Raw genomic sequence first — 16,108 nt, forward strand, 5'->3', positions numbered from 1 at the left:
TGCTAGCAAAGCATCTCCGATGACTTTGGGATAGTACGGTTAATGGACATAAATTCTCCATTAAAAACATCGATAAGCCATTGGATCCTATAGCACTCGCCGATCAGAAACGTGAACTACAGGAACATTATTGGCTGGGGCGAGGAGAGAGAAGAAAGATGTCCTTAAATCCAGCCAATTAATGTAATTTTCCTATCCAGTAAGTTCACGTTGCCGATCGCTGGTTCGGGAGGATGCAGACACTGCACTGCATTTAGTACTGTCGGTCGGATGTAAAGGGCACCGCATGGTAGGTTGTGATCGGTTACACAGGGAGGAAGCGATGCGGAGTGACTCCACCGAGCGCAGTGGCGTGACTCCGGATTCCGACAAGATCTTGCTGGTCTCGGCGCTGGGCTGGGCTGCTTGTAGCGAGCAGCGTGAGCCAGGTGAGCCGCAAGCCCCCGGCCACCTTAAGAGGAAGTCACCGGGGAGGGGGCTGGAGAAGGAGCGAGGAGCGCGAGGGGGGCTGGAGTTAGGCGCGCGGTGGGGCTAGGGAGGCAGCCGGGCAGCAGCGCGGAGAGGAGCTGGGCTGGGACCGCTGCAGTCTCCCCCGCAGAGCAGCGCCAGTCCCCAGCTCGCCCCTGCTCCATGCAGCAGGCAGCCCTGGGGCGGGACCGCCTCTCCCCAGCAGCGCGGACCACGGAGCAGGGTCCCTCGAGCTGCCTCCTCCCTCCGCTGCAGGGCGTCGGGCGACAGAGCAGCCGGGCCTCGCCCGACTCTCCGCGGGCGCTGAAGGCAGAGGCGCAGGCGGCAGGTACTGTACGAAGCCCCAGCCCCGCAGCTGGCGAGCGGGGCGCGGTGAGGGAGCGGGAGGAAAAGCGGCTGCAGGAGGGGCTGGGTGAGGGCCCCGAGCCCGCGGCACCACAAGGCAAGTTCCCAGTGCGAGCTAAGGGAGGCGGATCCGGCCCGTCAGCTGCGCTCGAGAAGTTCGCGCGCGCTCTGCTTCCCGGGGGAATCGCTTGCGAGGGGGGCGCTTCCCGCGCGCCTGCATCACCCGCGGGCGGCTCAGAGCACCTGTGGCGCACAGTCCGCCGCCGGGCACTGCCCGACCTGGGCCGCTCCAAAGCCATCCTAGCGGGTCTGGCTCCACGCTGAACGGAGCCAGGTGCAATTCAGGAGCCAGGCTGCTAGAGGGGAATCTCTGCTCCTTAGTTATAGTCGCGTTCGCTTTGCTGGAATACAGAGCAAATGCTTTTTAGAGCACATAGTATCGAATGAAGCACTTTTCGAGAGTGTAATTCAGTAGCCTTGAAACGGAAGTAAATATTACCGTATACCTCCCACGTTGTTGAATTATACTTAATGTAATGCCCCTTAAATATACATATTCTGGCAGTCATGTTTTAAATTTTGATGACTAATTTACCTCCTACTTGCTAACAGAATATGAGAAATGCCCCCCCCCTGGAAGGAGCACGTGTTTGCCATCTCTAGCTCTGTGAATCTTTAAAATAAATCCTTTTATTTTTAACCAGTGATACCTTGGCAATACTCTACTGAGGATCACTTGGAATTTATGCTCAATGAAATCTATGCTTAATGAAATTAGGATGTTGTCTAAGTAACTAACAGTATACTGCAGATGGTTGGTTGGAGGACAAACACAATATACTCGATTAGTTGGCACAATCCAAAATGCCTCTCTCTAGACAAATAAAGTAGAGTGCATTACATAACTGAACTTGTAAGGTCTTCAGCCTGTGTTTGGTTGTTTATCACAAGTTTGTTACAGTTACTCTGTGTGCTCAGTAGCATACACTTTAATATGTTAAGCATACTTTTCAGATCAGCAAGGTATTTATTACCTTGTATTATATCATATTGCTTTAAATTTGGAGGCATAATCCCATTTTAATGAATTGATTATTTGCTCACTGTGGAAATTTTTCCAGACAATTTTGTAATATTTATGATCTTTTTATCAACAATGTTACTTTAAGCACAAGAAGTAATATTTCATTATTAACATATGATAAAGCACTTTTGTGGACTTTTAAAGGGCTCTGTCACTTTTTTCAGAGCTCAAAGGTTCTTAAACTGAAGTTAACTGTTGAATTTACTAGTTCTAATAATTGGAATCTGTGTTTTTTGTGAATGCACTTCCTTAACATCTATCAGGGATGATCTAGATGGTACTGGGTCCTGCCATGAGGGCAGGGGACTGGACTCGATGACCTCTTGAGGTCCCTTCCAGTTCTAGTATTCTGTGATTCTATAATTCTATAACACTACCTTGTTGTGTATGGGCATTATGACATATTCTGTAATTATATGACTTTTTGATCAGATAACGTATTTCAGTGTTTTCTATTTTAGCCAAAGATTAAGTAATTATGGATTATTATAAGACCCATATACAATAGGGCAGCATTAAAGTTATTGTATTCAATTTTTATGTTTCCTAGCTTCTGGGTGCTTAACTGTACATGTTTAACATTGTGTTTGCAAAGTTGGTCCCATGATATTAGAGAGACAAGGTGGGCGAGTTAATATATTTTTTCTAGACTAACTGTGAGAGAGACAAGTTTGCAAGCTTACACCAAAATCTTTCATCCTCCAAAATTATGACTTATGGATTTTTTGCTCTTTTTATTACAAAAATCACATGCCTTAAAGTGGAATAATGAATATAATCCACTTCAGACATGTTAAACCAATGTAAAGTTAGATGACCTTATATCTTAAACTCAATTGAGAGTGGATAGTAGTTTAGTTCCTTGTGCCATTTTAAGGCTTTAGATCAGTTTAAATGGCTACAGAAAAACAACCTCCTATCCCCCAAAATCTTCCTGAAAACATAACATAGGAGAACCAATTTTACTAAGGTGTTCAAGGAAAGATGAAAATTAAGATTCATCAGCTGAACATAGATGATGAACCTGGTTCAGGAAGACGTCATTAAGATGTTCATGATACATTTTCCTACCTCATAGTATATTTATATATTTAATGGTGACTATAGAGCAAAGATGATAGGAAACCATTGAGAAAATACGGAACTACAAGACACTGTTTTTACAGTCACTAATCAGGTAAGGCCCTCACTTTAAATATGACTAAGGGAAACATTTTTAAAAGCACCATAGTGACTTAAGAGCCAAAGTCCCATTTTTAAAAGTAACTGGCACCCAGGAACCTATGTCATATTGAAAATCTCATAATGCATGGGATTGAAAAGAATAGGAGCAGAGATGGTAAAGAAATTCCAGCAGTAGAAGTTGCTGCTAATACCAATCAGCAAGAGAGAAGCCTCAGTAAGCACAAAAGTCCAAATGATATCAATAGCATGTTACTGTGTGATTGTGGACTGAAAACCAGCATTATGGTAGGAAAGCATTTTCAGTTTCATTCAACTACTCAAGCTGAAGACATGTGTAAGTGTTGGGAGTCAGATGAGAAACCAGTAGAACCTGGCAACTGCCTTCTTACTGAGTCATTTCTAAAACCATCCCCAATCCCTCATTTTTGCATGGCTAGCATGCCCCAGTGCAGTACAACAAACAACATTTGTGGCCCAAGCTTAGTAAAATACCCACCAGTTCCAATATATGTAATGAATCACTATCTCTGGGAGAGGCATGGAGAACTGGTGCATCCATGTTGGCTCTGGGTACATATTTAGTACAAGCACTAAGGTATCAAAGCTGAAGCATAAAAACTTACTACAGATTGAACCTCTCTAGTCTGGCACACTCTGGTCCAGCAATATCCCTGGTCTGGCATGATATTAGTTACGTGGATGTCTAGTTATCATGGGTGCAGCCAAGTTTTCTGCAGTCCCATAAAGTTTGTTTACAGCCACCAGTCCTGGCTCTCAGTGTTCTATGCTGTTATTTAGCTCTAATTTACCCCTAGATGTCTTCTAACAGCTCAGTAAGCAGTGGAAGTTGTTGGTAATGCTGCTAAACAATATTGACCTTCCATGGTTCAGCTAATTTTCTGGTTCAGCACCGAGTCCTAGGGATGCTAGACTAGAGAGGTTCAACCTGTACAGTGGCAAAAGTGTTTTTTCAGTCTCTGTCATAAAACTACCTCTCCCCCACCTCCAAGAGGTGAGGGAAGAATTCTTCTGTTGACTTAGCTGCATCTATAGTGGAGTGTAGGTTGACCTACCTGCATCACACAAGACATGACATTTTTCACAGACCTGAGAGATATTGCTAGTTTGAGCTAATTTTAAGGTATAAACCAGCCCAAATGTCTCTTTCTTTCCACTGTTATACCACTCTCCCACAGCTGGTACTGACAATTCTCTTTCTTCATTCTTAAGTAGGAGTACCACATCAGTTTTGTTCATGACCTCTCAAAAAGAAATAAAAAAGGGAACATCAACCCACAAGTGAGAGCAGCAAAATTAGTTTTTATAATTAATTCAAATATGCACACATTTGGGGGCAAAACTAAATATACTTCCTCTGACAACAGAAGTTAGCTAAAATGAAGGATATACTGGGTCTGGTTCCACAGTGTATCAATTTTGGAGACAGCTAAGTTCCCTCTCTTCTCCCCCTCCTGCACAACTGAGTGAGATTTCCTTGTAGTCCATCTTTTTCTATAAGAGAGCTGCATTGTATTTATCAAAGGGTCTGAATGGGAGATTCCAGACTTCTAAGGCAGTTTGATACTGGGATGAGCACAGTTTCAGTGCACACACAGATGTCTTCAACAGCCCATTATTGTAACCACAAAGCACAAAACATCAGTGGACATTCCTACTGCTCTGTGCAATAACTAACCTTCTAGGGATACTTGGCTGGACCTTGAACACTTACAAGATGTCTTGTAACAGGCTATGAGCACACACTACAATGACACTGTGCACATTACCGTGATTGTAAAAAAAGCAGGCTGTACACCTAATGTGCATGGAACAGGAAACAAGAGGAAGCAGTAAGGCCACCATAAGTGGCTTTTGAGGAAATCATTAGTCATAGTACAAGAACTCTGTAAACACAACTCCCTTGATCTTCATGACACCAAGCATCATCAAGTAGTATATACACACTAGACTTCAATCTCTTAGTTGCTAGAGCAGGCAAGGAAGGATCCAGAGGAGGTTTCTGATGATTCTGTTGTTGTTAATAATTTATAACAGAACAAACTGCATTGTTGCAATGATGCTGGAATTTCACTGATTCCATTATTATAAAAAGGAGATTTGCTAGGATTTATCTGACTACCTGCATTAACCTAGAAACCTCAATTTCACCTGTACTGACAAAAACACTAACTCAGTGAGCTCTGCAGGACTTGGCTCTACCTTTAGTAAATGTGTGTTAAATACTATTTTCCAGAGTAAGGAGATTAACTTGAGTATGACAGCTATGCAATTCAAAAATTGTCACAGTGAGAACTGAATTCTGTGGAACTATGAGTGGCCATTATAATGTGACACTTTCTGAAATATTCCTTTACTAGTGAAATTCCCTATTATGAAAATAGGGAATAATGCTGGAACAAATGCATTTGTAAGCACCCCTGGTACAATCTGTCATCATGTGACAGAAATAGGTACCCTAATTATATTATATGGATGGTGTAATTATTGCACAGAGCCAGCTTATGAACTCCTTATTCACAATGGTGAGCAGTTACTCAAATGACTAGTCCCATTGACTCTAGAGGGACTACTTAGGTAAATAGCTGGTCACTCATGAATAAAAGGGTCCACAATCTTTCCATTGTTAATTGCTTACATCCTCTGCACCACACTTCAAATAGTAAGTCCAAAATATGAGGATCCAAGGGCTGGGACATAGTCTGACTATAACACATGCTAAGATCTATGGAACTTACTTGGTGAGGGTTTATAATTATGCTGGATTTAGGACAAAGTATAATATTACTACACTTGTAAATGCAATGAAAGAATAAAAAAAATGGCTGTTTCTCTAAATTCTGATTAACACCAATATCATCATTTCTGAAGTTGCTAATTAACTTCTTTCTGATTCTAAGCAGGACTGTAATATGGATTTAGAACTCAAAGACTATAACACAACGCTTACTCAGGAGAACAGCTCTGCTACTATCAAGAGTTCTGATTTTTCTGCCTGGGAGGACTATAAGAGCAGTGTAGATGACTTACAGTACTTTCTGATTGGGCTGTATACATTTATAAGTCTTGCTGGATTCATAGGAAATCTACTTATATTGATGGCTCTAATGAAACACAAGCAGAACACAATAATAAACATTCTCATTGGAAACTTAGCCTTTTCTGACATTTTAGTTGTACTGTTTTGTTCGCCTTTTACATTAACATCTGTCCTGCTTGATCAGTGGATGTTTGGAGCAATCATGTGCCATGTTATGCCCTTTCTCCAATGCGTGTCAGTTCTGGTTTCAACTTTAATGTTAATATCCATTGCTATTGTCAGATACCGCATGATAAAAAATCCCCTTTCTAGCAATTTAACATCAAAACATGGCTATTTCTTAATAGCAACTATCTGGGCTTTTGGTTGTACAATTTGCTCCCCTCTGCCAGTTTTCCACAAAATTGTAGATCTCCATGAAACCCTTAATTTAGAGGCACTGAACAGCAGACATTTTTGCATCGAATCATGGCCATCTGATTCATATAGAATTGCCTTTACGATTTCTTTATTACTCATGCAGTATATATTGCCTTTGGTTTGTTTAACTATAAGTCATACCAGCGTCTGCAGGAGCGTAAATTCCAGATTGTCAAACAAGGAAAGCAAATTTGAAGAAAATGAGATGATAAACCTGACAATTCATCCACCCAAGAGTTGCAGGTCTCAGGTGCAACTCTCCAGCAGTTCTAGATGGAGCTGTACATGTGTCAGACAACACAGAAAAAGGTATAGTAAAAAGACTGCAAGTGTGATGCCAGCTATTGTACGGAATCATCAGAATAATTCTGGAAAACTCCCAGAAACCTCAAGTACAGAGAAAAGCCAGCTCTCTTCATCAAGTAAGTTCATTCCAGGGGTGCCAATCTGCTTTGAGATGAAACCAGAAGAAAATTCAGAGATGCAAGACATGATCACAGTATCCCGATCCATGACTCGAGTTAAGACAAGATCTCGGAGGGCTTTCTGCAGACTGACACTGCTGATTTTAGTTTTTGCTGTCAGTTGGATGCCTCTTCATCTTTTTCACGTTGTTACTGATTTTAATGCCAATCTGATTTCTAATAGGCATTTTAAATTAGTATACTGCATATGTCACTTACTGGGTATGATGTCCTGTTGCCTGAATCCCATCTTATATGGGTTCCTTAACAATGGCATAAAAGCTGATTTGATGTCTCTGATTCCATGCTATCAAATATCATGATTTTAAAGCCTCAACATTAAAATATAAAACAATGTTATGTCTATAAGCATACAGAAGTATACAAGACTTTATTCAGTTTTAGGTGTGAATCAATTGTGGCTAGCAATGATTAGTAGCTATAAGTGTGAATGGTTAATTCTAGGTCTGAATGGTTTATACATGCCTCTTGTGTACACAGAAATACACAGGTAGATTATAATTGTCTTTTGTTTACCTATTATATGGAAGAAATCATGTTTACTGTACAAAACTATAATATCATTTTAATAGTTCAATGAAATGTTTCAGCTGTATATTGTAAATATCTCAACTGTGAATTCACAATTCATGTAAGAAATTAGTCTAGCCATCTCTCATGAAGCTATAGTAAGCAATTATTGCTAAATATCATTTAAAATGAATCAGACTATTTTAACCAATTAAAATAAATTTTTATTGCTTGATGTGATTAGAACAAATTTATATTTTTCTTTGCTATCGATACGCCCAGTCCAGATAACATCTCTCTATTATATTTGCCAGATACTAACACTTTTTTGGCCACTTCTTTACAGATGGTCTTGTTCACTTGGATGACTGTGTGGATAACCACTGTATTATAAATTGTTATCATACTTCTGGATTTAGTTAGCATAATTTACCCTTTTTCTGATAATTTTATGGTGTCCTGTCATTTCATATGATTTTCAACTTGACCTGAACATAGATAGAATGTCTGTCCTTACTTTCATGACTTCCCTCCAATAACAGTATGTTTTGAATCAGAATTAAGTCTGTCCACTAATCCCTGAGGCTACGTCTGCACAGCATCATTATTTTGAAATAACAGACATTATTTCAAAATAACAAAATGCGCATCTACACAGCAAGCAGATATTTCAAAATAATGTCAAGCTGGAAGACTTTTTACTCCAATTCCTATAACCCTCATTTCACGAGGAATAAAGGAAGTTGAAGGAAGAGTGTTCTTCTTTTGACTTCCTGCTGTGTAGCCAGCGTCAAAAACTGAATTAAGCTATTCTGACTTCAGCTATGCAAATGATGACTTTTTAATTTGACTTTTGCCCTGTTGCATAGATGTGCCCTGAGAGAGCAAATCACAAGAGAAAAAAGAAGAACTAGAAAGAAACATTTTTTCCCTCATGAAAGTAAATGATTCCTTTTTCTCTACAGAGTGTCTGTTCTTTTGGAGAATTCTGTGATCTTTCAGATAACAAATACTGCCTGAGGCATCCAAGCAGCAGACACTAGGGCCAATTAGTGGAGTCAGTGCCTGCTTAATTTTAAGAGCCCACTTTGACTTTTTGCTATCCCCGGTATCTCTGTGAACAAGTTAGTGCCTGCATCTGTTTTAAGTTCAAATGATCAGGTTCTGCCTCCCTGACACTGAAAAATACACTGTTCCACAATTAACACCATTGGAATGAATTAAACTACACGTGGAGTAAGGTATGACTCCAAGTGATCAAGAGTGGCAGAATCTGGCACATTGTCTGACCTTTACTAAGGAGTAGGCTATTCTGCCCAGTCCACTATCTGTTCTATTTCTTTTTCCTCCCCATTTCCTTCTCCCTTTACCAACATCCCTCTCTCTTCATGTTTAATAAATTAGAAAACCCTGCAAAACAAAAAACAAAAAACAAAACAAATCACAGTCACAGATGGGACAAATATCAGACACAAAAATAAACCATTTGACTTTCCTCACTCCAGACTCTTTGGGTATGTCTAGACTGCATCCCTCTGTTGGCAGAGGGATGCAGATTAGGTAGGTCGACATTGCAAATGAGGCAGGGATTTAAATATCCCGCACCTAATTTGCATAAAAATGGCCACCACGTTTTGCCAACTCAACACTTTGTCAGCAAAAAGCGGCAGTCTAGAGGGGGAATCTGTGGAGAAAAAAAGCCTTTTTTGACAGATCCCTTATGCCTCCAGACTTCTGACTCTGCCACGCTCTTTCTGGAGACAGTATCACACTCTGCTGGGGCTGTGCCACTTTCCTCTGTGGTTTCTGCAGCCAATTGGCCATTTCCTCAGTGGCAAGGCAGGGGAAGGGGGATGGAACCCAGGCCCACCCACTCTCCATGTCCCAGCACTAGGACTCTGTAGAATAGATGGTGTGTCCTCTACAACATCTTGGTACTTTTCCATAGGCCATTTCCCTGTGGCACCCAGCACTCTCTGGCTATGTCTACACTGACAGCTTCTTGCGCAAGTGTTCTTGTGCAAGAAGTCTGTGGTCGCTTTCTTGCGCAACTGCCATGTGTGAGCTGTGTTTTTGCACAAGAGCTCCCATGGCAGGGTGGACGCTCTCTTGCGCAAGAAAGCTCTGATGGCCATTTTAGCCATAGGGCTTTCTTGGCAAGAAATCCCTGCCGAGCATCCACACTGCCTTCTTGCACAAGAGGGCTTACACCTGTTAAAAAAAGAGCGTAGATCTTGTGCAAGGATCCGTCTCTTACCATGCCGTACTGTAAATTTACTAGCGCAAGAGCGGGTGGGTAGTGTGGACACTCTGCAGATTCTTGCGCAAGAACAGCCGTACTTGCACAAGAAGCCACGAGTGTAGATACAGCCTCTTTGTCCTGCCTCAGGACTCCAGCCTGAAGATCTCTGCAGCCCACCTAAGAACTCCCCAGGTCTCTGTCTGCAGCACTGTTCTGTCTGGGGTGCTTGCTGCCCTCAAGGCAGCCAGTCCCCCTCCCTCCTCTAGCTTTAGGGAGTAACTGAAACTGCTTTGCCCTGCAGCCTTCTTATATGGGCCAACCCGGCCCTTATTGGCTATTCCTTGCAACTGATTATCTGATTGTCTGCCTCTTGCACAGCCTCTCAATAGGTCTAGTAACTCCTTAGAGCCCAGTGTATGGAAGATGCCCCATCACAGGCTCAAAGAAAATATATGGCAAATATCTGTCCTTCCTTATTGAGATAGGTGCCAAATCTTTTGGTGTTTGGAAAAAGTTCAAAATCCAATTGCCCTTAAGTCTTCCTTACTGCAACTGTTGCTTTTTCTTCTCAATTTAAACTGCATTTTCCTCAACAAAATCTGATTTCATTGCTTCTGGCTGCCTTAACTCAGCACAGGCAAACTGGCTTTGCACAGATGCTGAGGCAAAAGGTGGGGGTACAAAGTGAGCTTTAAGCCATTAATTCCTCTCTCTTTCTCATTTTCTCTTCCAGTTCACATTTCAGTCTGGTGGCATTAAAAGGGCATTCTTTGATCAGCAGGGAGAAGAAAAGCAAGATACCAAAACTAAACACAGACAGCCTTATATGTAATGGTTGGTGTGGAATTAGATGTATACTGTGGCACTATTTCATCATTGATGTGTTTTGTCCAGTTTGCAGGATACAGAGTAGTTGGATAAATAATCTTGGTAGCAGATTTCACCATAACACTGCTTTATTTCTTAGAATTCAGAATGATAACTTACAAGAACCCCAAATCAGAGAGAGAAAAATCAGGCTACTCCCTAAGGGTATGTCTCTACTATAGCCGGGAGATGGGATTGCAACAGGTGTAGAGATACTCAACCTAGATACTCTTGCTGTGGCTAAAGCAATGCTAGCTTGAGTCACACTACCAGTGAAGCTGCAACCAAATGGATGGCTGCACAAGCTAGTTGCTCTCATCCCGAACCTGGCTGCACACTCAAGTAGCTGTTACTCATGCTGCCATGATTTCAGTGCAGTTAGTTGAGCTAGCTTTGATTGATGCTTGGGTATGCCTATACATTCTGCAATCAGAGTTGCCCATTGCAGTGTAGACAGATCTTAAGGCAGAGACACAGAACTTACTCCACCTTGCTCTAAGCCAGGGCCGGATTAAAGGGGGGGGGGGAGGGGCTAGCCTTCCTTTGTAGCATGGGGTACAGATCACAGCCGGAGGATTCTCTGCATCTTGGGGTCTTCAAACTATTTGAAGGCTTCAATATCTGAGATATAGGTGAGAGGATTATTCTAGAAGGGGGTAGGTGAGATTCTGTGGCCTGCACTGTGCGGGGGGTTAGACTAGATGATCATAATGGTCCCTTCTGACCTTAAAGTCTATGAGTCAGGCAGCTGCCCTGGGTGGCAACCTATGGGGGGCACTGATTGAAGTGGTAAGGGGTGCCATGCGCCCAGGCGCGCAACGCCCCTTACCACTTCGATCGGGCGCCCCCTATAGACGGCTGCTGCCCAGGGCAAAAGAATGGCTCAGGCCGGCCCTGCTCTAAGCTGACTCTTTCTAGTACTGACAGAACAGAATCTGCTTGCATGCATTGCTACAGAACTCCCTAGCTTGCAAGCAGGACTTGGAACCCCTTTCCCACATACACTGTTAAAGTGCTAATTTGCAATTTCGATACAGTCCTGAATTTACTACATATTTAATGCTCAAAATTAGGGCTGTTAATTGCGGTTAACTTGCTTGATCAACGTGAACAAAATTAACTAGATTTTAAAGATTAGTTGCAATTAATTGCAGTTTAAAATTGCACTGTTAAATAATATGGAACCAATTTAAACGTATTTCCACATTTTTATATATATTAATTTCAATTACAACACAGAATACAGTGTTCACTTATTTTTTATTACATAAATAATACTGTAAAAAGATAACCAAAGGTTTTCAATTCACCTTATACAAGTACAGGAGAGTAATCTCTATCATGAAAGTGTAATTTACAAATGTAGAGGTTTTTTACATAATTTCACTCAAAATCAAAACAATGTAACACTTCAATGCCTGTAAGTCCATTCAGTCTTACATTTTGTTCAGCCAATTGCTACATTAAACAAGTTTGTTTATATTTATGGGAGATGCTGCTTCCCACTTCTTATTTACAATCACCTGAAAGTTAAAACAGGCATTCACATGGCACTTTTGTAGCCAGTGTTGTAAAGTATGTCCATGACCAATATGCCAAGCATTCATATGCCCCTCCCAACCATCATTCCAAATGACACATGTTCATGCTGATGATACTCATTAAAATAATAATGCTTTATTTAAATTTGTGTCTATACTCTTGTTTCTCTTTTTACAGTGCAAATATTTGTAATAAAAATAATATAAAATGAGCATTATATACTTTGTATTCTGTGCTGTAATTGAAATCAATCTATTTGAAAATGTTGGAAAAAATAAAAAAATATTTAAATAAATATTATTGTTTATCAGTGTGAATAAAACTAATTAATCACTACTATTTTCTCTCATGATTTTTAATTTTATTAATCATTTCACAGCCCTATTCAAATGTAACAACTGACCTCTCTAATAATAAAATAATAATCATAATAATACTTCACATTTCTTTACAATTTTTTCACCATAGGATCTCTAAGCACTTTATGTTTATGAATTAAGTTCCTCAGGGGGATTCATAGGCTAAGTATTATCCTCATTTTATAGACGTCATCAAGAAAAACCTAAGAAAGGAGGTTAGTTTTGAACCTATATATTTTGTGGGGAAAAGTCAGTCTTTTGTGAAGGAAAACCAGCAACTCATCTGCATAAAGGCCTAAGGCCCATCTATAAAATTTATAGCTCAAAGGAATACCTGTGTAGCAACAACTTCTCCAGTCCTTTGCACTCTCAAATTTCCTGTGTACTTGTTTGCAGGAAGACACTGCCTTTTGGGTATGAATCCCTCCTCTATGCCTCTCCCAATCTGACTCTCTCAGCGTCCCCTAAACAAGGAAACCATATGGATTCCTCTGCCAGGGGAGCTCCACAGCTGTGCAGGAGGGACTGGTTTGTCTCCAGAAGACTAAGGCAAAATTTCAAATTTGGATGCTGAAACTAAAGCATTTAAATCCAAATTTAGTCACCTAAATAAGCGGCCTGCTTTTCAGATGTGTTGAGTAACCTTTAGTTGAGTGGGAGCTGGCAGTGTTCAACTCCTTTGAGAAGCACTTGAGGCATCCACCCACCTTTGAAAAGCTGACATAAGTGACTCACTCAAGGTCATGTGGAGCATCTGTGGCAGAGCTAGGAATAGAACTCAAGTGTCTGTTGTTCCCAGAAACAGAACTCAATACCATTCTACCATCCTTCTCTCCTCCCCCCTCCCTGCCCTCTAGCATATATTCCATTTTTCATGATGGGTTACAATTTATATAATTTTAAATGAACAAAAATCCCTTGGTCCTGGCAAATCTTTGTCAAAAGATCTTAAGCTTTTCACTAAACCTATCTCTTACTTAACAGAGAGAGCTTTGTCCTGTCTCTGGTTTTCATTTTCCTATTTGTAAATGGCCCTCCTGTTAACTTTAACATGTTTCAGGAAACTATTTCCCATATACAGCATCTCCTTCTACCACGTTTGTAGTTTTACAGTGGTCTCACTCAAACTTTTCAAACTAAGAGGCAAAATCTTTCTTTTATTGTGTTTGTTGGTGGGAGGTATTTCAGGCAAAAGAAGTCTTTTATAATACTTCAAACAATTGTCAGCTTACTTTTAACACAATATTATATTTCTGACATATTATCTCTCCAGAAATCTATTGCATAGCTGTTAGTAGTGTCTTTCCTTCAATATTCAAGTTTCCACAAAGTCAGGCTCCACAAAAGCAGATAATTTTCCATTTCTGATGGTGATATCCTTTATTAGTTTGTGGCAGCTGAGTATTACCTTCTGTAAACTTTTTTTTTCCATAAAGCATTTTTACTATGCCCTCTGTGAATATTCTGCAAGTATCTCTGTTGGTGATGCCTGAACAATATGTTTAAAAATATATTAACCAACTTTCATGGGAGAAAAACTTTGAAAAACACACAGATAAATCCTCAGTCAGTGCCAACTTATGTAGCTCCTCTGAAGTTATGGCAACAAAACCAACTGAGGATCTGGTTTACATTTTAATCAAAGTGTAATACTCACCTGAGCTGACAGACTCAGACTTCTGGGCAAGGGAGGAGAGGGCCTGATTCCATGGTCTTGCAACGGGGGGGGGGGGGGGGGGGGGGAGGCGCCCTCAGGCGGAAGGGACAGGCCTAGGCAGCTGACCCTCAGCACCACCCAAAGCACACTGGCCAGAGCCCCAGACCCCTTTGAATCACTGGGCCCCGGAGCAGTTACCCCCTTTGCCTCTCCCCCTGTTGGTGGGCCTGGTAATACTTATCTTATTAACTTTATCTCTGACTCTGGAGCCTTCTAGTGAGAGGAATTTCAGAACATGAAATCAGATACATGGTTGAAAATTGGAATAGTTCCTTCCCTTTTCCAGGCTATTTCCTTTCAGACTTTCCTGTAGTTTGTTGTTTTGTTTTGTTGGGTTTGTTTGGATGAAAAACTATTTTCACAATTAAAACCTTTCAGCTCCCTACTTTGGGGAACATTAATGGAAGCATAAAATACATAGCTAAAGTTCTCTGTTCAGCCCAAGAAGCTGCCACAGCAACTATATAAGATACACAGAAGCACTGGGAGCCTTCCAGATTCTAAATGTTAAATAGCTTCCTTCCTATTCTGAAGTGAGGATGGAGTCAATGAATTTGTTTCCCACCCTCTACCCCATTTAGACTGCTATATATTGTAATCTAGCACTAGAGAATGCTGAAATCAGGAGATTCACAGAACAGTTAGTCCTGCATCCTCCAGCTTAAGGAAATTGTTCTTTTTCCCTATCTATATGAGAGAGAGTTTGTTGTGCATCAGCATGTGTGGAGAATTTCCTGACAAAGTTAACTCAAATAAATGAGTTTAGCATTTAGCTTTGAAAGTGATGAGATCTGTGGTCAGGCTTACTTTATTTGGAAGTGAGCTCTGTCATCTAGGTCCACGTTTTCTGAGTGTTCTGTGTGAGGATGTGATAGGGCAGTCTTCCCCTTTGGGGAATAGTACTTAGCAGTCAGACCACTCTGGTCATGCGGCATGGTCCTTTATAATTTTGGGAAGCTTTGATGTATTGTAGCCAGACATGGACGACCCCCCCCCCCCCCCCCCCCGTAATATCCATCTTTGCTTGCCTGGAAGCATACAGGGCACACAGAGCAGTAAAATCAGCATAATCTTTGAAAGCCTTGACAGGAGGCCCAGATATGCCAGCTCACCCAGTGACCCTGGACAACTGTGAGCAGAGATAAGAGGGTGGTCAAACTAATCGCTGACCAAGAGGCTGCCGAGGAGTGCCCTTGACTGAAACCCATATTGATACAATCACACTCGTGTCCAGGGGGGAGGAATCTCCCACCCAGCAAAGACTGTCCAGTACTCCTAATTTAGTTCTCTCTCTCTTACAAGTGTAAATTATTTGAAACTCCCTTGTAAGAGCTGGCGCCACAAAAACAGACCAGTACAATTTGGCATCTTAGAATAGAAAGAGGATATGGGCCCCTAGGGGTACAAAGATGGGTCCAGCAGCACACTCACTCTGAGCGTCGATCTGCTATCTACCTGCTGGCCAGGTTAGGTGTTTGACCTCCCGAGGTTCCATGCGGATGCCCACCTCGTATTCATCTTTGAGGAATTGAGGGACCAACCCCAACCTGACCTGCTGGAGTCGAGAGGCATAGAAGGGGTTAAAAATTTTACCTGTATGTGTCCTTTAAGTATATACATAGTATTAGAGCTCTTTAAAGATTAAGCTGATACTTGGTACCATTATTTTCTAACCTTTTTCCTTTGTAATCATTTTAAGATCTATATTTGCTAGCAGTTAAGTAGAGCAATATCCATTGTAACCACATGCTTTATAAGCCTTTTTAATAAACCTGTAACTGGTTAAGTTTTAACCTGACTCCTTCAGTTGCTGTAACAGAACCAAG

At 41.3% G+C, this 16,108-nt stretch overlaps 2 protein-coding genes across 4 annotated transcripts in view; both read left to right on the top strand.

Annotated features, from left to right (window-relative positions):
• The window catches only part of NPY5R (neuropeptide Y receptor Y5), a 39,003-nt gene extending 24,711 nt beyond the window's left edge, over window positions 1-14,292 (top strand). For 2 of the 3 annotated variants that reach the window (XM_075930146.1, XM_075930148.1), the window contains one exon: window positions 6,004-14,292. In XM_075930146.1, the coding sequence (XP_075786261.1) occupies window positions 6,004-7,347 (1,344 nt within the window). In that variant the 3' untranslated portion in view covers window positions 7,348-14,292. Of the gene's footprint in view, window positions 1-424; window positions 797-6,003 lie in introns of those variants that run through there. The other variant, XM_075930147.1, reaches the window with a different exon arrangement.
• TMA16 (translation machinery associated 16 homolog) overlaps window positions 1-16,108 on the top strand; it is a 156,399-nt gene that overhangs the window by 38,459 nt on the left and 101,832 nt on the right. The gene's annotated exons all lie outside the window — the stretch shown is intronic.

This window comes from Pelodiscus sinensis, chromosome 5 (assembly GCF_049634645.1).
Source record: "Pelodiscus sinensis isolate JC-2024 chromosome 5, ASM4963464v1, whole genome shotgun sequence".
Lineage (NCBI taxonomy): Eukaryota > Metazoa > Chordata > Testudines > Trionychidae > Pelodiscus > Pelodiscus sinensis.